The sequence below is a fragment of the Augochlora pura genome, chromosome 2 (genome assembly GCF_028453695.1).
Source record: "Augochlora pura isolate Apur16 chromosome 2, APUR_v2.2.1, whole genome shotgun sequence".
Taxonomy (NCBI): domain Eukaryota; kingdom Metazoa; phylum Arthropoda; class Insecta; order Hymenoptera; family Halictidae; genus Augochlora; species Augochlora pura.
In genome coordinates, this window is record NC_135773.1 from 21,700,829 (window position 1) to 21,727,154 (window position 26,326).

The following is a 26,326-nucleotide window of genomic DNA, read 5'->3' on the forward strand; positions in this document are numbered from 1 at the left end:
CTGCATTATTAGAAATATTTAAAGACGTGGAAGGTTTTATTACAAACTTGCTTCCCAAAAAAGTATCACGTAGGTGTAAATATGTTCGGTTCGCAGGACGATCGGTATGCGAAACAGACGATTCGACTTGAGGATGGTTTTCCTAAAGAATCGAGTCAGCCTGGCCCATATCGTCTTGATATCCTCTCTAGGAATTATGTAGGGTAGGTTGATCAAATCGTCCAAGGCCTGCGTAATATGATCGAATTTCGGCGCATCCTCCTCCTCCTCGACGATCTCCGGCTCGCCTTCTTGGACAATCGTCTCCATTTAGGTAACCTTATCCCTCAATGCCGCGCTACTGATTTCTCCATCGCGAAACGTTGCTCGTGAAAACATCGAGGAAAAAGTTGCCCGGGCGTGTATCGAATCGTTCGTCTCATTTTCCGCAATCGAAATCGACGCGTACGCGGTGTCGTTCGTCAAGGTTATGTCGACGCCAGGTATAGCGCCGCACAATTGTCCGAAGCTTGTCGCAAGTGGAACCGTTCGAACCGTCAAGTGTCACGCCAAACATGAGTCCTCGCATCGTTCAAGTACGTCGGATAAGGGCAACGTATTCGAAATTGTTGTTGCATTGCGACATTTACTCGATGCCGCATCACGGTCCAGCGTAAAAGCAAATGGAGAAATGTACGCGAACGTACGACCAAGATGTCTTGTGCAGCATCTGTGTCGCCGTTTCACAGATGGTTACAGGCGGCCGCAAGTTCCGCCATTCTCGCGATGCAAGCTTCCTGCAGCATTCCATGCGCGATTCAAGCACGACGACCACCGTAAATACGAGCGGCTGCTCATCATGAACAACAGCCAGTACTTGGAGTACATTTACCAGTTGTGGCAGAAGAATCCAACGTCCGTGAGTCCCTCGTGGGAACCATTTTTCCGATTCGTATACGATGACAATCAGAGTACCACGGCTGGCAAACAGCCATCCTTTCGCGTGTCATCGACGCCCACGGTTGCACCGTCGAATCTGGCATCGCCACCGCCAGGTGAATGAATGAATGATGCTTTTGCTCTACCATCTGTCACGTTCGTAACAATGCACTGTTCAATGAAACGATTCTCCATTGCCTTGTCCTCAGCGGCCGGGTTCCCTCAGCAAAGCGCGAGAACGAAATCGGACAGCGAGATACAGGGCGAGAGGTTCATCAGCGGGGCATTGGACATCAACGCCACGATCAGAGCTTATCAAGTACTTATCGCCCATCCGGTTTCGCCAGAACGGCCTCGCCTCTTTGTTTAGATTAGGTGAAATTGATCCATAGTCGTTTTATCCAAGACACGTGGTCACCTGATCGCCGACATCGATCCTCTGCGTATACAAAACCCGGAGTCTTATAAGCTCCAAGGCACATCCAATTTGCCGCCAGCCATTGTCGTGCGGAAACATCTGCAGGGCATGACCGAAGCCGATATGGACAAAGAGTTTCCGCTTGCGCCGTTCACCGTGATCGGCGGTTCCAAACGAAATCTCTCTTTGCGTGAAATACTGGTCCGATTGAATCAGGTTTACTGCGGACACTTGGGTCTCGAGTACACTTTTATCCACGATCTCAGGGTGGTAGGTGTTTGTTAAATTCGATAGAGCATACATCTGTAGTCCTTTATGTTTCGATCGCACGTCCGCTACGTCGTCTAGTCGACAATATTGAATTGTCCTAGCGACGAGAGAACGGTTCACGTGGGTCTCGAATTTCGATAAGTCGCAATTATGTTATAGCGTAGATAGGTCGGCATTTTGGTACCAATTTTATTAAGCTTATCTATTTAATTGAAAAGATAATCTAAAGAGGTCTCTACCAAAACGCAATATAATTATAATTTATCTGTGCATGCGCTATCTTTAGATCGATATCTTTATATGGAAGCCGTGATAGGCTACAATCTCAGTGATTACACATGAATAGAAAATTAAATTAATCTATAAGCTATATTAAAACTTCAGTTGTAGACATTAGATATTTTCTAGCTAGAATGGTTGAGGCATAAGTTCGAAGTGCCAGGCGCTTGGGAGCTGCCAGCTGAACACAGAAAATTTATCTGGCTGAATATCATGAGGGCGGTGACGTTCGAAGGATTTTTAGCGAAAAAGTACCCTACGGAGAAAAGGTTCGGCCTTGAAGGCTGCGAGTCTTTCATTCCGTCTATGGTGGAGTGTATAGAAACGTCTGCTGAAAAAGGTAATTGTGGAAAACATGGTCGATTCATAGCGAAACAGCTGGTAAGCACTCGGATTGGAAGTTTCTATTCGAAACTTCAGATAAGGCAAATCTTCGGTATATATAATAATATATAAAAAATATATAATAATTTTTTACTTTTTGTTTTCTGATGTCTGAAGATACACTAATTCAGTTTGAGTAGAGCTAAACAATTGGGCAATTGCAAGGAACGAACATTTACCATGGGGTGCGACGAGAGGAGGGAGCTAAGCTTAAGCTTCGGAGAAATGAAGTCGCAAAACGTAAACTTTCAGAATTTTTCACCACGTAACAATGATAATTTTGAGGAAAACGCTGAGAAACCGTGACACCCGTTTTCATTATTAATTGAGCCGTTTATAGTAAAGATTAATAATAAGTAATAATAAATAATTGTGTTAATGGACACGAAGGATATGTTTGTATAAGAATTGCAAAGAACATCACTAATAGTAAACCCTTCCATTTAGTTAAGGATGCATTTACTGGGCGGAATTGTGGATCAGGATTTATGGCGTCGGTGCACTGACCGCGTCAATGTACAGCCGATCCTAAGTCGATAGACATACCGAGCATGGAATACGGTCGGAGAAAGCTCAGGTATGAACAGTATGGTCAACGTGAAGTTCACATTCACGGCATTGTGTCTACGAATATCCATGTGCACCTGGAGACCCTGTTAAAGAATTTGACAACTTTTACCTGGTGAAATGTCTGGCCTGAGACGGTACCGTTAGCGAAAAGTTGTTTTGGCTATTAGGCTTATACGTGATCTGGGCTGCTATTAGAGCTTAAGTACTAGAACTGTTCGAGTACTCGTAAAACATGAATAGATTCGAGTATTTGATCCGAGCCGTGAAGAAACCGAGCGACTCGATATATATACCTGATGAACAAGAGACTTTACGCTAATGACTTCGTCCCGGGCCAAGATTTCTCGCCAGGTAAAAATCGTAAATCTCTTCAACAAGATCTCCAGGGGCATATGGAAACTCAATAAAAATAGTGTGAAAGTGAACCCTGTATTGACCATACTGTCGACACCTGAGCACCCTCCATAACTGCATTTATGGTATAAATTTATACATTTATACATTTAACTTATATAAAGTAAAACATTTATGGTATATATACATCTCCGTATCCAAATTACTGATTCAAGATATTAGCAAATATTCTTCAGGCATTCTAAAATAAGTATGACCAGTGTTTCTCTTAAAATTATCATTGTCACCTAGTAAAAAAATCGGGAAGTCCACACACCGTGACACGTTCATTTCTACGAACTCGTCTTGAAACCCGAGTGCAGTCTTCTCCTCTCGTTACGTTCCACGGTCTAAGCCCATTCCGCTCGCTCGCTCGACCACCTTGCAATTACCGAGCTCGTCTTTCATTTGTTACTGCTTTTCGTTAGTATCTCGACAAACAAAGCCACGAGTTACATAAAAATAATTATAAATAATTACAAATATTAGTTGAGGAAAAAGTTACTACAAATGACTTTTAGAAACTTGAAATTTCCTGCTAGTACAATCATTTTGAAGCAACCTTATAATACGGGAAACGTTCAGTCGCTGCTAAGTGATTGCAGATCATTCACCAGAGAGATCGCATTATGTCACATAAAATGCATTAAAATGAAATGAAACGAAACGTTTTCGTAGGAATCGAATCCGTGGTGATAGGCATGGCTCACCGTGGTCGTTTGAATACCTTGGTCAACGTCTGCTCAAAACCAGTGCACCAATTGCTGACCCAGTTCAACCCGATTGCTTTGGAAGGTTTCGGTTCCGGCGACGTCAAGTACCACTTGGGTATGCACGCAGAAAAAATGTTGGAAAGGTGAGAGCTTCCACAATTACGAGTCCGCATATTCCCGGCATAGCTGAGAGACGGATCTCCAGCATAATTAATTGTATCCTCATCGCTGAGGGAATTTCTTTTAGAAGATTTCCTTTCATGGTTCCAAAGTGGACCGTTGCTACATATTTATCGAGTCAGGGCCTTTAACCCTTTCGATACGAGTGCAGGATATATCCGGCAACCATAGAATGACCGGTATGGACGAGTGCTGGATATATCCGGCGTTCATACGACGACCGGTATAAATAGCAGAATACATTGTATTATTATATCCTATTTTTATTTAAGAAAATTTTATTACTGTATTTTTATTTAAGAAAATTTTCACACAAAAGAGGATGACTATGTGTGAATTCTTGGCGCGGCGCTTCGTATAGTGAGAGTGTCCCGACGGACAAAGCGCTCGCATCGAAAAGGTTAAACATCGTATAATAAAAACGTGCCATTATTCATATAATTTTAAACCCAGTAGCGTCATCGACGAAGGACCAAAAGTATAGAATCTTTATTTCTTTATTTATATTCTTGTTTAAGTATGGAACACGATGAGGGGTGTGAACCTGTTCTATAATTCGAACTCCGAAATTCTGCAGTGACTCTGTTATGGAAAGAATAATGTATCGAATTTTGCAGGACCAAGAAGTTAGTGATGGTCGCCGTAATGGCGAATCCTTCGCACTTGGAGGCAATCGATCCTGTGGTGGTTGGCCGTGTTCGAGCCGAACAAGTCGAAAAGAGCGACGCTAGACGTATGTACGCGGTATACCGTTGCTATCACTTTCGCTGCTATGAACTAACGCGATGTATGTCATCAATTATGCCAATTATGCCGATTACGCAGTTTCATTTTCATTGAAACGGCGTCATTGCTCCCTCAACTAGGCTTACGGGTTGAAAGAGAATTTAGATACAAAAGTATTATGCTCTAGAAAGTTATGCGAAATATTGTGCGCAAATTTCTTCGTAATATATTTTGTATTTTAGTTGACAAACTTTATTGGCTAATTTAGAAGTTCATGGATTATGTACCAAGTCGTAAAACTAATGGTGAAATTAATTAATACTTGACATTAATGCAGTCAATGTCTTTACGACTTGGGATAAGGGTAAGAAGCTATTTCGCCTTATTCTTTTGTCCTCTGCCATACCTCACGGCAGACAGATTCAATATAAGCATAAAAGTTTGAAACAGTTATTTTCGGAACTTTCCTGATGCCTGGATAAAATATAATAAACGCGTTAGGGTAGTGAAAGGTGGATGGTAATAAAAGTGTTTCAAAGTCGTTCGCGATAGACAGAATCTATAAAAGTATAGCAATTTGATACTGTGATTTTCGGAACTTTTTAATCCCTATTGAAACACAACAATACAGTAGACAACAATAGAATAGTAAAGAAAGGTGTTTGAAGATTATACAGGATTAAAACTGCCATTGCTTTCAGGTGGTAGGAAGTCGATGGCCATTTTGGTCCACGGCGACGCCGCTTTCTCTGGGCAAGGTATCGTTTACGAAACCATGCATCTGACTAATCTACCCGAATACACAACCGGCGGTGTGATTCACGTTGTTATCAACAATCAGGTAACAACATTGAACGCATCGCGCGCGGACGTGGAGGTGTATAATTAAGGTAATCGGCACGAGGAATAAACTCTGACTTCTTGGTCGCGTTATAGATTGGTTTTACTACTGATCCGAGATATTCTCGATCCAGTGTACACTGTACCGACGTCGCGCGTGTTATCAATGCACCTATATTCCACATACACGGCGATGATCCTGATTTGGTCACGTACTGCAGCAAAGTTGCCGGCGAGTACAGGTATTTACATTGTAAACAAGAACTTCCTGACTAGGTTTTTTGCGACCGATTGTACTCGTGTAATGATATCGTTTCTTTTACGAAAATGAAATAGAGCGAAGTTCCACAACGACGTGGTCGTGGACGTGGTCGGTTACCGAAGGTTTGGCCATAACGAATTGGACGAGCCGATGCTGACTCAGCCGTTGATGTACAAACGGATCAAGCAACATCCGAACGTGCTCACCGTTTATACCGACAAGCTGTTCAAAGACGGGGTGATCACCGAGGCGTACGCCCAAGAAGTGAGTTCTCGACGATGGTCAGATTTGATTGTTATTCGCCTAATGAGATTTTACAGGATTGTTCACGGTTTTGCAGGAGATACAAAAGTACTGGGATTATTGCGAGGAGGAGTACACTAAATCGCAGACGATCGACTCGATGAACCTGAGCGATTGGCACGACGTGCCGTGGACCGACTTCTTCGCGAATCAAAGCCCCAAGATCGGTATCCCGCCGACCGGCATCGACCCGGAAACGATCAAGACGATCTGCAAACACATATCTACACCTCCGAAAGACATTGAGGTTCATCCTCAAGTACGTCATCAATGATTCAGCTAATGGTTGGTGGCTAGAGTCGCTTGTAGAGCATTCAACGAATTTCTAGACCGTATCGTAAGTCTTCTCGGTACAGACTGATGGGTGTGTATTGACAAGTGTGACTTGCGATGATGATCTACTGTCACCCATGTTTAAACATGCAAGTAAATACACACAATACATAGGGTAGAAGTTCCAGTTTCCGTGTCTGTCGTAATTTCTGTCTACCCAGATTAAAAACATATGGAAAAAGAAACGTTTGATATTATAAATTGAAATAAAAATGGAATAAATTCGGAATACCGAAGGAACTAGGAAGCGGTTCCTGCGCGAAAGCTCTGACAACGAACAGGTCGTATAAATTCTCGTGCAGGTGTTAAGGGTAATGGACAAGAGGACGCAGTTAATGGAATCTCGTAAAGCGGACTGGGCGATGGGTGAAAATCTCGCGTTTCTCAGCTTGCTGAAAGAGGGGCATCACGTGAGATTGTCCGGCGAGGATGTCGAGCGCGGCACATTCTCCCATCGCCAGCATATAATTCACGACCAGAACAGGGACAAGATTTACAAAAATCTCCTGCACGACGTATTTCCCGGACAAGCATTGTACACCGTCTCGAATTCGTCGTTGTCGGAGTACGGTGTTTGCGGTGAGTCTTGAAATGCTATGGATATTGCATGATATACATGCTATAGAGGTACCTTAACGAGGAAAGCTTAATGACCGTTGATCTCGAAAATAGGATTCGAATTAGGATATGCTGCCTACAATCACAATACTTTGACGATATGGGAGGGCCAGTTCGGCGATTTTGCAAACACGTGCCAGGTAACTTTGTCTTGTAAAAGATTTATTGTTTTTTATGGAATTGTACAGTACTTATAAAGTACTGTACAGTAATTATACAATACTATACAGTAATTATACAGTACTATACAGTAATTATACCGTAATATTATACATTATAATATAATATATGTTCGTACACCAGTGATTACATAATTTAGATCTTGGGCCATCTGGCCTTTCTATTCTTTAATCTTATCTATGATACGATGATATTGACACGAACAAATCTAATCTGCGGGTTTTGCACATATTCAGGTTACCCTGGACACGCTTCTCTGTTCCGGACAAACGAAATGGGGTAGACAAGTGGGATTGGTACTCCTCTTGCCCCATGGAATGGAAGGCCAAGGACCGGAACATTCGTCCGCGAGACCTGAACGGTTTCTTCAGCTCTGCGACGACGATTACATATATATACCTGGTACAGAACCGGGTGCTCCATCAGGAGAAACACCTGATGAGATTATGACCAGACAGCTCTTCGAGATCAACTGGATCGTCTGCAATTTAACCACACCCGCGAATCTCTGCCACGTTCTCCGGCGCCAGATATTGATGCCGTTCCGAAAACCGCTGGTTAGATACACTGTTGTTATTAATTTATAACAAGCAACTATAAGAGAGAGAGAGAGAGAGAGAGAGAGAGAGAGAGTCACAAAGTAAATTGTGACTTCTGGATTGTAATGCTACAAAATTTACAAAATACGACTGAAAATTCGCGTTGAACGAATTGTAAACTGAAATAATAATTGAACCTCTTGAATCTGTTCTCAAAAGTTTTATCATCGAATCGATTATTCGAATAGGTTATCATGACACCGAAATCTCTGCTTCGTCATCCAATGGCCCTGTCGTCATTCGAAGAAGTTGAGCCCGGTACCACGTTCCAGCCGGTACTGGCAGACCCCTTTGTGAAACCAGGCAACGTACAAAAGATACTGCTCTGCTGCGGAAAAGTGTTCTACGATCTGGTTGCAGAGCGCCAGGGGAAACAGTTGGAAGATAAAATTGCAATCATTCGTATTGAGCAACTCTGTCCGTTTCCATATCACCGTCTCAAAGAGGAAGTGTCCAAGTATCCTAAAGCGAAGGTAACGTAGCGGATCCCTGTTGTACGTAGCTAACATAGTCCGCCTGGTTAATGCAACTCGGGAATGGGTATGCTTAGGTCGTATGGTTGCAAGAGGAGCATAAGAATCAAGGCTGCTACGACTATGCGAGGAACAGGATAGCCTTAGCTCTGGGTCTTCGTGTAGACGATGTGACTTACGCGGGTCGGCCTCCGTCCTCTTCCCCCGCGACAGGAAGCAAGATTATTTACTCAACCGAATTCAAAGATATGCTGAGCGCCGCAATGCGACTTGACTGATTGTGGATTACAAGTATTTCGCTGTTCAAACTTCAACGAGCCTCGTATCGCCACGGCGACCGGATGTTTCGAAACGCTAATGAATGTGTTCGAATCTGACTCACCAATACATACAAGTATTTAGGATAATCGGCGTTAAAGCACGCGCGAGTCTTTTTCTTGGAACGGTGCCACATTTCATTGTTCCACTTGGATTTTTTTAATTTGTCGTCGCTACGATAACGAGAGAACAGCTGCACGATGTGCAAAATAGAACTGAACTTGAGCTCTTCTTAGGTAAAGGTGGTGCTAATCGACAGTGTTGTCTATATGTACTTACATAAGGATATATCGGGACTATTGCGATCGTACAACGTACTCTCTGACTGTGTGCGAGTAACGCGCGTATCATAGTAAGTGAATTGACTAAAAGTTACCTCACCGATATCTTATCATGGTACAGACAATCGCAATGATTCTTGAACATACCGTATGTAAAAAATGTAATATAATTTGTGTTCATGCCACTTTTATGGGAATCTATTATACACGAACTTAATTTATATATTTGTAATCCTAACGTCTCGTATAAAATAAATTGTCGGTAATTAGTTAGAACGATTCACTGTCGTGTGGAAAGCTTTACTTCGTTATGATTATTCTTAATGCAATGCAATTTTGGTAATCAATGGCAGTCTATTGCTTATTCGCAATATTTGTACTCTTCTCTGTAAAACTAAATCAATTGACAACGAATTTTACTTTGATTCATCAGAATATTTTTCTAAAGATTACTTGAAAGGAATATGCTTAAAAGGAATTTAGTTTATATTGTTAAATGAAAAGAGTTTGTCATAGAATTCCAAGGTGTAGAAAAATAGCACGTTTGTTTCAGAGTTTCTTGAGAAAAATGATAAAATGGTAGCGTACACGTTCGTGAATGTGTACCTCAAGTATTAGCGTAATTCGAGAATATCTTCTCTCTGAATTTGAACAGTAATTACATTTTGTTGATCCTATGACAAGTCACTTCACCACCTACATTTAGTGATGAAGCACTCTTAGCTGTCGAACAACTGTGCCTAAATGATTAAGTTTGTTCTTAACGTAGTTTGTATTATCGTATAAAAGAAGTTTGACACGATGTTATTTAAGAAATTAGAAATCACGTTGAGACTTCATTGAAAAATACTATTTTTGTAATGTTTATTTGCATAAACGTTTCTGTTCTTAATCTATTTAGCATCTTGAAAAAAATGATAGCAATCGTTATGCTATTATTAGAGGCAGTGATAATAAATATCTACAATAGCAAATTTAGTAGCAAGTATCACGATTATTATCAGTTGTATGTCTAATAACAATTAAAATTTACGATTGTCTAATGTCGAGAATGCGTGAACAGAACAGTAAAGAAATGATTGCCTAAAGTAATTTTCGATAAAAACATTGATTCGAATTTTTAGCACAAGCACGGTATATTCAGATACAAATTACGAATAGACATACATCAATTGATACAATGTAACACATAGATATTACAAAACCAATAGATTTAAACGTTCAACTTAGCTTACCATTTCAATCCAGTATCAATCGTAATTGAAAAGATGTTGTATTTCCCAGGCCAACTTTTCGTATTAACCGCACAAATTAGATTAATTTCGCAGGTATTAATTTTCAACTCCCTTATCTTGCTTTCTCACGGTGACAGGTACACGTTTGACAGCAATGTACTCGTATCTTCCTCTCTTGGCCTTATCGAACCGACTTTTTTTTACAACAGAACACACAATTACTCTTACACGAGGTGGGATTCAGATTTCCCAGAGAAATTCGAGCAAAACTATTATACATTGAATGTAAAGCAGCTGACTACGATCATAGCAGCGAGTAGAATCGGCAACTGAGATACTCTATCGTTATAATGGATAAAAAGTTCTTTATCCGTATATCGACAATCAAAAAGATAAGCGATTTCCGGGCTTATCGAACACATATTACATTACGCATTTCTCGCTAAAATTATCCACCAATATTCGTGGAATGTTAAAAATACAAAGTACTCCAACATTTTGTTAGTTTACCAGTAAACGTGCTCGAAACGAACAATTTCGTTTTTCTCCCTCAAACAATTTTTCTGGAATGTGCGAAGGAATTCTTTCCACGCAGAATTTGTTCGTAGTATTTTTCGGCAATTGACAAGCATCGCACAAAAATGATGAGCAGAGTTATCTGTTCCGAGAACGTTCGCGCGGTGCGTCGAATCGTGTGCGTCTTCTTTCGAATTGTATTTCCCGCGCGCGCAGCGATCGCGATTGCCTCGTTCGCCTACAGATGGCGCGCCTCGTTCCCGAGGCAGAGTCCCCGTCTACGATCGAGTCAGTCAGTCGGTTAGCTGCTTAGCATGGTGAGTGGTCGGTGCGTGTGATGTTCCGTTGTGTTGCGTAATCGTTTGAAAGAGCGAGTGAGACATAGAATAAAAAAGGGGAAACCGTGGTCGGGAGAATTTCGGTCGCGTCTCGTGGTGCCGTCGAGCCGAGCACGCTGCCTGTCGCGGATCAAGAGATATGCCGCAGAGTGGAGTCGAGAATTGTTAACGTGACAAAAGATGCGTCTGGACTTCCTGTTGGAGGATCGGTAACGAACAACCAACAACAGCAGCGGCACCAGACCCAGCCAGAGAAAATGTCGCCGATAAAGACGAACAGTGGCTCACCGGGGCCCACGAAAACTCCGATGCTCAGCCATTTGAAATACGAACATTTCGTTGCCGGCATATCGGGCGGCGTGATATCGACGTTGATGCTGCACCCTTTGGACCTGATCAAGACCAGATTCGCAGGTATGTCGATTAATCTCGCCGCTGACGACATAACGGACCCGATGCAAATGGCGGGTTGCTTAGGTATAGTAGAGCTTCCTCTTGGCAAACCTCGAGCGTGGCCCTTTGTACTCACGCGTTGCCCACGCACGGCTTAATCTCAAATAGTATGTAATGAATGATCCGTTCCATCATCCTGCATACATATATACATGTCTATGTATACCTTCGAAGGCAGTATTCTAACGGTACTATTTCTAGACGGCAACTATTTTTAAACCTTCTGTTAATTTCTACAGTCCATTCGTAGACAGCAGTCGTTTTGGAGCGTTCCGAAGATAAGGGTGATCTATTCTGAAATATTTTTTCTGATATTTTTTTTGAACTTATTTCTAGTTGATTAGAAATGTTCGAATTGCGCGTATATGTACACGTATGTACTTACGGTACGCTCCGTTCTTTGTAATTGAAAAACCGGTTTCACCGGCTGGAAGACTGTTTAGTTTTAACAATTCTATTTAATGGAAGCATTTTATTCTAGTACGTCTATAATTTTTATTTTATCGTAACTGTTCTTCATCTAATGTTAGGAACAGAATTTTAGAAATATACAGCTTTTTTTTAATTTCTTTGAGGTCTATCTCCATAGTACGGAAAATTTATATTCTAATATGATTCAGAAAATAATAGAAACAGGATGGAAAAATTTTTCAGCGTAAACCTTTACTACCTTTAGCGTAATTGTTCAATAACTATGGCGCGATCGTGTAAAGTGAATTATTTCCTTGCTGTATCTGAAAAGTTATTTTTTATACAAACGGTAGGCTACAGCAAAAAAATCATTACACTAGTCTTACCGACAGTACGATTTGGTCGTGTAGTACCCACCGAACTCGTCCCTTTAACTATGTCGCTTCGTCTGGACATCTACAAAATGTGGATTATTGATATTCCGCGAAATTTCTCTTTTTCTTCCATTTTCTTCCATCCGATTAGCAAAGTAGACACTTTGACGTCAGGCAAATATTTTGCGATGAGTAGTAAAACAGTTGAAACTAATTGTCCTGTTATCATGGAACCGATAGCAGAGGACATCATGGACAATGAAGGACATTGAAGGACAACGTTGTAGCCTAGAAAATTGTTGTAATTAACGAATGTGTTGTCCGTGTGTCGAAGATGTTTCATTTGAGTTTGAACCGAGGAAGCACGTGGCGTTATCGGGAACAATCGAGAAGTATTTTTTGCCGGCAATCCAACGCTCTATGTGCAGCGTTTAAATATATAAAAATGCTGATTGTTGCTTGAGCTATTGTTAAGTTGATTATCAGAGGGATTACTCATTCTTATAATTAAACTATTGTTCTTTTCGAAGCATAGTACCAAGTCGATTGTGTGAAACTGAAATTAAATAAAAGTAAATTTTTTCTTTTAATAGTTTCGACAAGTAGAAAATAGTATAACAATGTTCGCTGGTTTTCAACAAGTGTAAAAATAAGCCACGAGGCTCATGTAATTGTATTTACAATTTCCATATTGTCAATTTTTTTTAGAAACCATTTGTTACGATCGACAGTTACTTCCTAGTTCTACTATGACTAACCATTACCTTGAAACATAAAACTTCTAATCACAAAATTTTAAGTTCTCTTTATCAGCGGAAAAATATCTGTACACACAAGATATACAAATAGACACAGCACTTCATATAAGAATAGTCTTTACGTAAAAATAGTCTTTTCTCCACACTGTATAATAAAATAACGTCACGCATAGTTCAAGTAATTAGACTCAAATAAGGAGAAAAATTACAAGACATTAAATGTTCTTAAACATTGTCACTTAAATTGAAATAAAAATAAAATGGATGGGAAATGGAGTAAAATATGTATAAACATACATAAATGTATATTAATTTAAATATTAAAGATCGTAAATCTCAAATGTCAATTCAAAAGGAAAAAATAAACAATCAAATAATTCAAATGTGAACTATTGATAGCACATCTATGTTAGGGCTTCCGGAACCCCAGAAATCCAAGTCAGAAAAAAAGCATTATATAATAGATGTATTCTTTTTATCTCGTTCGAGATAATCGTCGAACCATTGGTCAACATTGAAATGATCGCACGTGACAACTCGTGATTTCGGATGAAATGGAAAGTGCCAGGCGACTTTCGATCACATTTCAGTGTGGAAAGTAGAAATTCCAGTTTGTCCAACGAAAACAGTTCAAGATTAATACTTTAGTTGTGTCTGTACGATATTAACGTCGACACAGTTGTCCATTTCATGTAACAAATACGTGATTGGACGTTTCTCAAGATTTAATTCCAAGGAATGTATTTAATGCTCAGACATCAATTTCGATGATCACGCGAATTTTGGTCATTATGTTATCATCGGGTCTCTAGATAAACAGTAAAGTTCAGCGAAATTTGTTATATTAATTATAATTATACACTTGCAGTGTACGATAGTCGAACATAATTTTGTTATGAAATTTTACTACATACAAATTGGAATTTTCAGTAATTTTCTCAGAACTTTGCAATTTTATTTAACAATTCTTTAACTTTATATAAACTATAGTCCTTATTTAAATATGTGAGAATTTAAATTAATTATCGAGAATTAAATAAATATATTTATACTTGAACTGTAATTTTTTGGTCCCAAGGTAACAAATAGATTAAACACGACTGCCATTGGTGTAGTAGTTGTTTATCTGTCAAGTTCAGTGCTTCATGGAATTTGGATGCAATAAAACCACAGAAAGCGGCAACTATTTGTTTAAAGTTTGCCGCCACGTGTCGTCACAAGCTGTAGACCGCGACCTTATTATTGTCATTATTCTCATCGTAAATAATATGTTCCGCCATCGGTTCACGGTCCAATAAGTTTGCTAACAAGTTATCGCGAAATTGTTCAGGCAGGAGAAATAAAAAGTATCGGATACACGATGATGCTGAAAAACAATACTATATACGAGCTTCTGCCACCGGTTTATCTACGACGACTCTTAATTACCACGTTATCAACCGATGTCGCAAAGAGGGCTCGACTCGTTCGCGCCTAACGTATTTTCGTCGTAAAATTCGTTGGCTGTATACCAAACCGCAAGAAATTCCGCGGATTGCGTCAGAAGCACGTGAGCGATCAAACGGCGGAATTTTGTTCGCGTTCACGCGCCGTTAAATATGCTCGAAGTTTTGCGGAGGAACGTGTATTAAAATCTTCGTTTCTATATAGGGCGGCTCGGAAAGAACCACGTCGACAAACTGTCTTCAGTCGCGGGCGCACGAAATAATAATGTGATCAAATTCCTTGGAACAAAAGCTTCAAACAGTTCCAATTTTGGAAAATTGATAAATTACATATTTATATTTTATTAATAATCTTTGGTAGAAACCACGGAAAACCATCAATATAAGAGTCACAAAAGTAATGGATACGATTTAAATAGAATGCAAACATAAATATTAGTAATTCAAAAATGAAATAAAAATCAATTTATATATTTTTTTAAAATACATCTTTACAAATGGATCTTCGCGATAACCAAGAAACTTTAATATTATGCCTTTCTTGTTTAATGAGAAATTGTACACTCAAGAAAAATTAGATGATCCTTTGTTTGATTCTGTGCAATGTTACGGACACTTGACTTATATGTATGAAACGATGTACTAATTTTGCGCAACAGACGAATTTCGGTTTCGCAATTTTCTAAGAGTATTCATATTCGTGTGCTTGTCAACGTGTTAATGGATTTTGCAATTATGCGATCCACGTGTAGAAGTGTTTGTACGTATGCGCAGCGCGGAGATTAATTTATCGCTTTTACCAAACATCTTACGACTTCCAAGAATTGTTTCGCACGCGTATCAGTTCCTTTGTTGTTTTGGGTGAACCTAAATGAGAAACGAAAATGACAAAATAATCAATGATGTTGTCTATCGACCCACGATATACATATGTATTATACAATGCCATTTGTATGTTATATTTATTAGAATTCAAGACAGTGTAAAGGTAAGATAAATTTATTGGTCTGGTATCATTTTTCCGTACTTTACTTTTGCTGATTATTGTTTCTTAAAACATACATGTATATGGATACGAAATACTTTAGTAGTATTTAAAATGATAAATATTATACAATTTAAATGAAACAGTATTTTATATAGGAATCCGAAAATTAGCGAATTTTATAGCATAAGTTCAACCGTTCTAAATGTACTTATAACTCAGACAGCTTATAAAATACATTGTGAGCAGTGTATCTTAAAATAGGTACGCTATTCCCAGTATCTTTAAACTAAATATTTTATACTATAAGCTTTTCAATTTTTTACTTGTATTTTATTCTATTTTAATTCTATTACTTTACATCATTTAAATTAGCATTGATTGTTACTTCAACATAGCAAGTGGTCAAATGGCTACTCTATGTATTCCATGACGTGCGTATAGTACTTATACAATTCTGGGAACGCATGTTAACTCGTAACGATGACTCATGATATTCTCACTCTTATTACTGTTGGACATCTTTTAGACTGCGAAGAGAATTTCTTCCATTCTCCAATTTCTATCGTATCGTTTATTAGAATAGAAATTTACGTGCATTTTCTTAATTGAAAAATACGCACGACCTTGACATTATTTCATTTACCTAGTTCTTGAGACATTGTCCTTGCGGAATGACGCCTTCATATTCCGTTCACCGTCGCTTTCTACGGGTGGAAATTTAAATTTTCGAGTGGAGCATACGATAGTTCATTAAACTAGATTAAATTTTCCACACACATGTCCGGTTAGATAGGCACACAACTGCCGTAGATAAACCATGACCGAGAGAGACCAGGGAAAGGAAATATGTAATTAGATTCCGCTTATCGCTCGCAGATTCCTTCGTCGTACAATCTGAACATGTGTTAATCCTCGCATAGATAGAATATTTATAAAATTCAACGATTCATTCGCTTCGCCGTCTCGTTTTATCGCGATCGCATCGATGCCATTCGCAAGACTTTAAAAAACTTCAGTGACGTAGAACTAAATGTTGTGGCATTGAATTGAAACGATTTGAATAGTAGGATAATCGAACGTCGTGTGTTGAGACTTAGGGAACCAATTTTAAATATTTATTGAGCGCACACGTGGCTAGGTCAAATCTTAATCATCTATATGAATTTTTATTCCTCTGGTTTTGTAAAATAGTCTTAATAAAGCTTCAAATAATAATTAAAAAACTAATTATTCAGGGTTTATTATTTTACAATTATTAGGGATTATTTTCGACTTTACTAAGAAAAGTCACGAATAGTAAATTCAAGATTATGACATAATCCAGAAGTACTAATTTTGTTAGGGACGAGAACAGTTATTTTCCGTTTTTAACTAGTTCCTAAATTTAATCAAATTTATTTAAGAACCTCATTAAAGAAAATTTTTCGTCTTTGAGATTAAAACTTATCAAACGGTGTCGTCGCTCTTTCGATTCTTGATTTTTATTTAATTGATGTTTATTCATTTGTGTACATATAACGCGAACTTAAGATAAGCGCGGACTGCTTTCTGCTGGTAAATTATTAATGATAACGTAACGCTAATGAGCACAGCTGTGAAGAAAATCGTATGGCGAGACATTCGTAATCGCACCGTCCAATAACGGCTAATGTTTATTCTTTGTTTGCAGTGAACGATGGTCATTCGAACTCGGCTCCGCAATACAAGGGGTTGAAGAGTGCTGTTTCGCAAATTGTTAAGACTGAAGGTGTCCGAGGACTTTATAAAGGTGTTGCGCCGAACGTGTTAGGATCTGGCGGATCATGGGGTTTCTACTTCTTTTTGTGAGTATCTTTAATTCGTCTTGATACAATTGAAATTATCACTGTTCAATTGGGAAAACTTTTAGCTAGCAGCTATTACAAACTGAACGATAAAGTAATCAATAATAATCATTATTGTTGTATTTATCTGTGTATGTACAATGAATAACTCAGTTACATGAACAGCTGTAACTAGTATTTTCGAGGTTTTGTAATTATTATACGATCATCTTCTTTGTTTAGCTATAACACCATCAAAGGTTGGATCCAGGGTGGAAATAGTAAGATGCCTTTGGGACCCTCATGGCATATGTTTGCTGCAGCTGATGCTGGGATTCTCACTTTGCTAATGACGAATCCACTTTGGGTAGTAAAGACGCGTTTGTGTTTGCAATACAAGAATGATAAAAATCTGCCGGAAAGGCTCCGATACAAAGGCACGGTCGATGCTATTAAGAAAATTTATAATACCGAAGGGATCTATGGTCTGTACAGGGTAAGTTGATTAAGAAGTTTAATCTCCAAGAGCAAAACCAATGTACTTTCTTTCTGTTACGAGTACGAAGTTTGATATGAAATAGTGAAAACTTTTGATCATATGCAAATAATACTGCTTTAATAATATTTATTGGTAATAATGGTGGTTAAGTAGTTTTTGAGAAAACTATGCGACTCTAGTTCTTTATATTTGCCAATAAAAGTTTAGCGTTATATTTTTCTTAAAAATAAAATTATCAAACGAGAGAAAATGTTTCATTTTTACGTGGATTTGTAGGGTTTTGTTCCTGGAATGTTCGGCGTTTCACACGGAGCTATCCAATTTATGGTGTACGAAGAGCTGAAGAACTGGTACAACGGATATCTAAATGTTCCAATTGATACTAAGTTGGTAAGTCGAATACAATATGTCGTTTAAAAGATGTATTGCTATTATCGGGAAAGGATGATTATGCTATTAACGATTTCCCTTGCAGAGCACGTGGGACTATATCTTCTTTGCGGCGATATCGAAACTGATAGCTGCGGCTTCGACTTATCCTTATCAAGTCGTGCGGGCACGTCTTCAAGATCATCATCATAACTACAGTGGCAGCGTTGAATGTGTGCGATTGATATGGAGGTCAGAAGGCTTAAAGGGTTTTTATAAAGGCTTAACGCCGTACCTTTTACACGTTACACCAAATATTTGTTTAATTATCGTAATTTATGAAACATTTTCTAACGTGCCTACAAACTCTCATTGACTCCTTTAGATTATATTAATCTATTTTTTTTAAACTGGTACGAGATGGAGGATAAATGATTATTAGCCTCGGTTCAAATAATCTGTACTTCACCTAGATTGAGTTATGCTTTGATGCTGGAATTTTTCGAACCCAGAACAGTCAGCTAACTCATGAAAAAATAATCAGCAGCAAATCGTTCTGATTTAAATGTAACTTGTATCTCTCGAATTTCTTGATGTCCTTTGTTAGTCGAAGGTACACTTAATGCAGTATTATTAGAAAAAGTTGTACTCTTGCATACATACACACGTGCCCACACTCACACATATTTACACGTACAAAACACATCTTCGTACAAATGTTAAAGAAGTACTTGTGTTGCACACAGAAGTGTACGCTTCATCTGTACTATTTCTTCTTTCAAATTTTCTTAATTCAATCGATATATCCTACGGTTGTTACTTAAACACTTAACATTTCTTTCCGAAAAATATGTACGATGTAGTCGCTCGATGAATTGAAAGTGTCATGGCCACTCGATTTGATCAACATACTTGGGGGATTTATTTGGAGATATGACTTATGGAACATGTATAAAGAATATTATTGGGAAAGATTTTTCATTGTACTCAGAAATCGTATATCACGGAAGCTGTCTAAGTGCAAGTGTGTGGGACACTAGAAATAGATAAATAATTTTAATATTTTTATTTAAGATATTTTTTTTCGAATCGATCACAGGCACTGGCAATATTTTATTCTTTTTTAGGAAAAGTGAAAGACAGTTTTTATTGTATATATATATATTGTTGTATATATACAATACTATCTTACATAATAGTTGTCTTGTATTGGACGACTGTTTTATATCAACGATCGAACGATTTACTTTGTAACTATGAAAATATATGTGTATATATAGGTACTGAAAGGTGTGCTATTTCAAACTCTTTCGCATTACACGAGATGTGACTATTTTGAAATGGCGCAATAATTTATATGGATCATTCGAACGTATTGTTTTATTTATTCGACGACGTGTGTGTGCAAAATACCTTGATTTGTTCTTGTAATGTGCGAAAAGGGAACTTGCGTATCTTAAGGACGAATAACTTAATTTTCTTTTTTCATATTATGGTAAATAATCTTCTGAATCCGACACTCATTTACGCAATGTATGTCGCGATTATTTCACTTTGTGGACAACACTATAACCAATAGCACTGATTGCCATAAATGATTTGCCGTTCCTCGTACGTCACGACAATTCCTTTCAAGATTCGATTGTGAACACACGACTAGCAAGAAAGTGCAATTTAATATTCTGTAATAGTCAAATTTACAGCATCAGACGGTTACATAATCGCATAAACGACGAATTAAAACGAGAGCCTGCAGCAATTAGATCGGCAAACGTAAGCAAGGATTAAATGAGAGTTTCGGCGTTCTCGCGTGATCAGCGAGTCACGATTATCGAGCCTGAATCTCGTATTGGAAATTAAATCCGATAGAAGTTTTTGCGTAGGATTATAACTGATCATCTGCATTGTTAACCGTTCTGTCATTATGTTTCTTGTATACAATGACCTGACCACTATACCTCATTTCGGAACACTTATGTTAGATTAATGTTTCGAGGTTCATTGTAGAGTCTGGTACTCGGACCAACCGAAGTGTAGCAATAAAATTTAATGTCATTGTAACTCGGATTTAAGTAGGCTCAATTTATTTATATAAAAGAGTTTCCGCTGAGAAACCGTATGACAAACACCTTAATAAACGCAGCAACGCTCTAATGATTGCTTCAAGATTCGATTTAGTCACTGCCACGTGGGAGTATTTGGACAAAGTTGGACAAAGTTGTTTTATTAGCACGATCGACGCAAACGGTGTTAGAACTGGATCGAAATAATTATTCGGTAATATTATATGCATACAATAAAATAAATTGACGTTACTTTGAGTCTGAAATCTTTATATATTTCTACTTCTACATCTTCTTTGTGTTCCATTATTGGTTGCTCTGAAAACAGCTGTGCTTACCTAGAAGATGCTTCGCTTATCTTCAGAAGTAAGCCTCGAAGTAGCTATACACTAGCAGCAGCTTCTTCATACGTCGAAGTCGTAGCGTATGCTAGTTCCTTCTTTTTTTAGTAAAGGTCTTCCTTCTGACATAGGTTTCCCAAAAATATTTTAATTTATGACTGCGATTTTGAAACGGTTAACATTTATGTATTCGTATTTATTAATAGACATGCGAAGTGGTTCTTTCTGTTGCTACAAAAATACATTTCCCTGATTTCGAATTCCGTCCACGTTCTTTGTACAAATACTCTTATGATGCGCTTACGGACGCCATTCTAGCTGTTCATTCGATGTTACCGAGAAGTTTGCGTTTCACAGTAGTAAAAAAGGAGCAATGACCGCAGAGGATAGATCGAGGAGAATGTATTTATACGACCGAGCACTGGATGCATTAAACACCCTATCAAGTGTTTGGATATTTTTCTTTGAACTCTGATAGCGACACTCGATGTAGCCTCGCGTCACTTACGTTCCTCTCGAACGTTTCTACGAGTAAATTCATTTGCTGTGGCGGGTCCACAGCTGTAGCGTGACGAAATATATAAGTATTGACGACGTCTTCGCTGTGCGCGTGAGTGTATGACTGCGTGAACTGTTGGTGGAACAACTGTTGCGACTACAGACAAGGCGGCCCACAATTTTTGTAGCTGCTGATCCCCAATTAAGCGACAGCTGTGAAAATCGGCTGCATCTTTAACGAAGCGACCGTCAGCTTGTCATTGACGCAAGTTCACTCTACCGAAAATTTGTCGTCGAGCGACGGTGTTTGATCTGGAGCTGAGGAAAGTCGCGACACTTGTTTCATCAAAGGCGTGCATAAGCGGACGTGACGAGGTGACTCATTTGTGGAACCACCAGCAGTACGATTTTTGGACGTATCACGTGTACGATTACGCATTGTACCTAAGCAATATCGCATTAATTGCAAACCACTTGAATGAGAAATAAACGATGTGGAATTGAAAAGGGTATCTCTTGAATTTTAAGGCGAATCCTTCACGCTCAGCTATATCGTCGGCCGATCTCGTGAACAACCATCCGTCGCGACGACAAGAATCGTACGCCGGTCGACCTTGGTGCGAATGAAAACACTGCAATTTGTACGATCTACAAAATAACACTAGACACCAGAGAAAGATCAGACGAATAACAAAAGCGTATTACTGGTGGTTAATTTCAGATATGAAGGGTGCCGCGGCTTTTACAAAGGACTGAGCGCGAACCTGACCAGGGTGACTCCAGCGACCGTGATCACGTTTGTTACTTATGAGCATTTGTCTCACTATCTACTGCGACAAAGACAAAGATACGAGATCCAGGAAGACAGGGGGCATCCGCCGCTTGTGATTAAACAAAATTGAGAGAACAGGAAGGCGACGGCCCTCGGAAACACGGCCAAGGAGGTCTGGGCGCCGTTTATCGAAACGAATTCAATAAATAAATATAGAAGTTCGACTTTCATTTCGACATATATAATAATCGTAGCATTTCCGTGATTAGTCAAACGTATACTTTTTCCTTTCGCCGCACGAAGCTGCATCGCCGCAATGCTATAGCTCGAGGCCACTCGCACTTCGTTCAGTTGCTGTTGTTTCAAACATTTCATTACACAAACGCTCTCTCTGCTCAACCTTTGTAATCACCGATCTTTGCGATAACGCACGTCACGTTCCTAATGTATCACCAGTTATCGTCGCTGTGAAATGCGAATAGAGTGGTCAAACGATCATCTGGAATTTTATATGTCCGTATTAGCGTCGACTGCACTGACTACACGCCGAATCATTTTTTACGAATGGAAGAAGATCACGTAAGAATTGTTAAAAGAGAGTTATAAAGAGAAAGTTAGTTTCGGGATAAGAATAATTCGCGATAGCTTAGAAAATTAATAATAATTTGGTTTCTTATATTTTCGTTGATTATGCATCTATATAATTGATTAAGTATACTCATTGGACGTCGTGTTAGGCGTTTCTTTCGGTTTACGTGTGAATTTCCATGTACGTCGATCTTCAAAATTGTTTGCAACGCACTCTGTCAATATTCCAGGTAAACAGCAATACTTCGAACGAATGATACTTATATCATGTTTTAGGGGGGTGGATTCTTGGTTCCAACTATTATTGTTCCAATTAAAGTCCTATTTAATATCGATGTAACAGTTGCGACACACCCGTCTAAAACACGCATTTATGATCGATGAAATCACGAATCCTATTCAGTATTGTTTAGTAATTCGATGGTAGAAACATCAACGCATGTTAATGTCTATATTGGCAGTACAAATGATAGATAGACTGAGAGATACTTACTAGTAAACGAATATATTCGTGTGTACCTTTGTAAATTTTCTAAGAGATTATAAATTTCTTTTTTTGCTGGGTATCCATATAATTACGTCTTGAACTATCAACCTTTGATGTCGTAACGACTGATCAATGCAAGCGGACTTTGCGGGCACACCGTGTGATAGTTATCGCAGTCATCCGCGTGCTCAGCTTCGATGATCTCGCTCGGAAGATCTTCATCTTGCGAAGAGGATGGCCTAACGGGAGAATCGCACGATAACGTCATGGTACTCTTACTCTTCGACTCCCGTCAATCATATATGTTCGTGCGTGTTTCTGTGTGTGTGTGTACTAACGTAAATAAAATCTGGAGAATATCGCCAAGCACGCCGTTGTTGAACAGAGGCTCGTTCGCCGTTTCGCAGATCATTTTCAGCAGGCAACCATCCCCCGAGTACCCGGCGCTGTTTCAATTAGTGTATCGCTTTAAATTCACTGCCCCGATTTCCATCGATTCAATTGCTCTACTCAATCCAATTCGATTCGATTCCCTGTTTACCTTTCTAATTTGTTCACGAGAACGCGGTACGCCAATTGTCGGTCCAAGCTGCGCTTCCATAAATACGGCTCGTCCCCGTAATAACTGGAGTTCCATTCGCCGGGCAGACCGTAATTTGCCTCGAAGTATAGCGAAAATATTATCGATTTGTTTGGGATGTCGACCGGCACGCCGAGGGCGAAGAATATCTGAAAGCATAATAGAAAATCGCTATTTTTAAACAAGGAGCTTTAGTCTCGGCGAAACGATTTCACAAGGTGATTTCTATAGTTTTATTTGATGAAGATCTGTGGGAGCTGTGGGGATATTTTTGACAATGCGAATATTTATTTCGCACCGATGAGAGGGTGAAATAGTATATTATGCATATAGAATTGATGCAATTGATACAATTGATAGTAAAAGCATTCGTAAATAAGATATAAGATAAAAGAACCTTGCATTTTGTAACGCAACTAGTAAATGTACTTTAATATTTGAACTCCTCTGAATTGAGTCTATCGTAGTCAGTCAATAGTCTACTATAAGTTGATTATCGAGAGTTTTGTTTTCTAACAAAATTATACGCGAAATGTGTATATTGCAGTTAGTAAATCAGTTCTAGTACCTTATGCAAGCAGTGGACCGTAGCTATCAGCTTTTAGAAATAATTATGTCTTTTACAAAAGGCTTACTTATTGCTATAAGCAATGGACCTTGCCGATACCTTACTTTTCACATTTTCTTGAAAAATAAGACAATTGATGCAAACTCAACTCAAATAAACCCAAATTACAGAAGTAATTAACGTGTGCTCTTTTACAACAATAGAGGGATTATTTATTTAGATCTTCCGCCAATTATTCTCTTTGGAATTGTTTCTGTAATTACAACAACTTTGAAACAAAAACTATGAAGGCTATTACTTTGACGGGTCGATAAGTTTAGTGTTAATAGACATTAGAAAAATTGCAAATATCTATTAATACTGACTGAGTATTTTTGCTATTTCGCGACAATTAAGGAGACTATAATCCCGGCCAGGCGAGACTGCGAGCCCACGATACTGATATCAAGTTAATGGCCGCAGGAGCCTGTCGTCCGTTCGAAAATTAATGATTTATTCGTTGCCTTACCCCCATCCCGCTGCCCTCGGGGAACCCAATCGATCTCAGGTGTCTTGATACGCCGCGCGTGATGTTTTTTACTCCTGAAGCGCTCGACAGCAAGGTAAGATAACATACCATGACGTGGCGTAGCATCTGAAACGAGGGTGAAACAAATGATCGCGTACGTCCTCTCATTCGATATGATTATTAACTCGGATCTCGCGAGTTCGCTGGATTTTATTTAATTATACAATCATCCATCCTCGAGGGGATCCCGTTGCCCGCGAAATTGCACGGTGACCAAGCCACGAGAGGGAAGCCGCTCCAACGTGCACTCTCGCGAATGATGGAGCACCTGTCGTCAAATTTTCTTTCGACTCGGCTCGCTCATAAATTTCCCTTGTAATTTCTCTATCGCGTGGGAACTACCGTCTCGGTCTTCTGGCCCGTGTTTTCGTTGGACAGTATAGTCGTTCGACAGGTTCCTCGCGAAAATCAAAAGTTTTACACGAACCGTTTCGCCGCGCGGACCGATCCTCCGCTTCTGCTTTGAACTTTTACGATTTGCGTATAAGTATTTCTCATTTTACGAGAACGTACGCTCGGTTCGTCGTAAGAACGCAGTAAGAACACCGTAATAACACCATACGAACAGCATAAGAACACCGTAATAACACCGTACGAACGCCGTGAGTGCCCAGTAAAATCGGTTTACGTCCGAGCATCTGGTAGATTAATTTTTCTAATTCCTCCGCTCTCGTGCGCCGGTATTAACTGGCCTTTTTGATCACTGGACCCGCCGGTTTTATGCATTCGTAACGTACCGGCGCTTCTCCACGGTTCGTTGCGCCCACCCTCGCCCCGATCTAATAAACTTTAACGAGCACGCTTATACGAACAACTTTAATGGACTTCGCGTCTGTAAACATCCTCGGCCCATTAATTATTGTCAAGTCGGCGTGCCAGTTTCTCTCTTTAGGCAGAGAGTTCGATGGAATAGATAGAGCCGACTTTGATCCAACTGTCGAAAAGATCGCTTTACAATCCGTTTGATACGATATCCGGAGTTCCCGGAAATTAATAGGAAGATTCGTTGAAACGAGTGCCAATGTGCGATATATGAATTAAACAACGAAAAGACGCGTTTACCGTAATGCAGCGCACCGATTCAAGCTTGAACGGCTTCTACTTAAATTCGTCGCGATGCAGTCGCGAGCAGCTGCAGAGAAGAGCGACTCAACGATTTATAAACTCGACGGCGTGGAAAAAAAGGAGGGACGGTTCGCGGCGCGCTAATTGTTGTCTTAACCGGTTATAATTGCTCCGGGTCTCGCACCTGTGCGCGAGAATCGGCAGGCTCGCCGGGCATGATCAACCGTGTGCAACGCATCCGGTTCCCACGCGGACTCCATTTCCTCGTAGTTGACAGTGTCTCGCGAACTATGCGGTTGCCACTTAGGTGGGTCGCGTTCGTCGTCCGCGGGCCATTTAAAACGGTTGAAACGCGGAGTCACGCGCGGCTCCGGTATGCATTAGACCGGGATTGCATTAATCATCGGATCGCAATGCGGCCTGTTTCCGCGTTGTTTAGCGCATTCCGGATTCAATGGCGAAACTTGTAATTATTCCCGGGCACTTTGCGCGTTCGTCTCGCAGCCGCCGCCACCGCCGCCGCCGCCGCTAACCCCGTCCGTCGAATAAT

At 39.6% G+C, this 26,326-nt stretch overlaps 3 protein-coding genes across 3 annotated transcripts; 2 read left to right on the plus strand and 1 right to left on the minus strand.

Annotated features, from left to right (window-relative positions):
• The first annotated feature begins 118 nt into the window (after positions 1 to 118).
• On the plus strand, positions 119 to 9,954 carry LOC144478333 (2-oxoglutarate dehydrogenase-like, mitochondrial). Its single transcript, XM_078196126.1, has 16 exons — positions 119 to 313; positions 729 to 1,034; positions 1,128 to 1,237; positions 1,325 to 1,606; positions 2,015 to 2,225; positions 3,911 to 4,088; positions 4,743 to 4,858; positions 5,553 to 5,692; positions 5,788 to 5,933; positions 6,028 to 6,217; positions 6,294 to 6,515; positions 6,892 to 7,168; positions 7,262 to 7,347; positions 7,624 to 7,944; positions 8,175 to 8,459; positions 8,537 to 9,954. Exons 1-16 carry the CDS (start codon positions 238 to 240, stop codon positions 8,735 to 8,737), a joined length of 3,147 nt encoding a protein of 1,048 aa, XP_078052252.1. The 5' UTR covers positions 119 to 237; the 3' UTR covers positions 8,738 to 9,954.
• A 1,156-nt stretch (positions 9,955 to 11,110) lies between these two features.
• LOC144478337 (solute carrier family 25 member 32) lies at positions 11,111 to 22,975 on the plus strand. Its single transcript, XM_078196137.1, has 6 exons — positions 11,111 to 11,561; positions 17,246 to 17,399; positions 17,622 to 17,874; positions 18,154 to 18,267; positions 18,353 to 18,498; positions 21,870 to 22,975. Exons 1-6 carry the CDS (start codon positions 11,405 to 11,407, stop codon positions 22,048 to 22,050), a joined length of 1,005 nt encoding a protein of 334 aa, XP_078052263.1. The 5' UTR covers positions 11,111 to 11,404; the 3' UTR covers positions 22,051 to 22,975.
• Positions 22,976 to 23,091: 116 nt separating this feature from the next.
• Positions 23,092 to 25,825, minus strand: LOC144478339 (uncharacterized). The gene is made up of 5 exons (XM_078196140.1): positions 25,774 to 25,825; positions 24,652 to 24,777; positions 23,537 to 23,724; positions 23,334 to 23,441; positions 23,092 to 23,234 (listed from the first exon to the last, which is right to left on the minus strand). Exons 2-5 carry the CDS (start codon positions 24,775 to 24,777, stop codon positions 23,099 to 23,101), a joined length of 558 nt encoding a protein of 185 aa, XP_078052266.1. The 5' UTR covers positions 25,774 to 25,825; the 3' UTR covers positions 23,092 to 23,098.
• Positions 25,826 to 26,326: the final 501 nt, after the last annotated feature.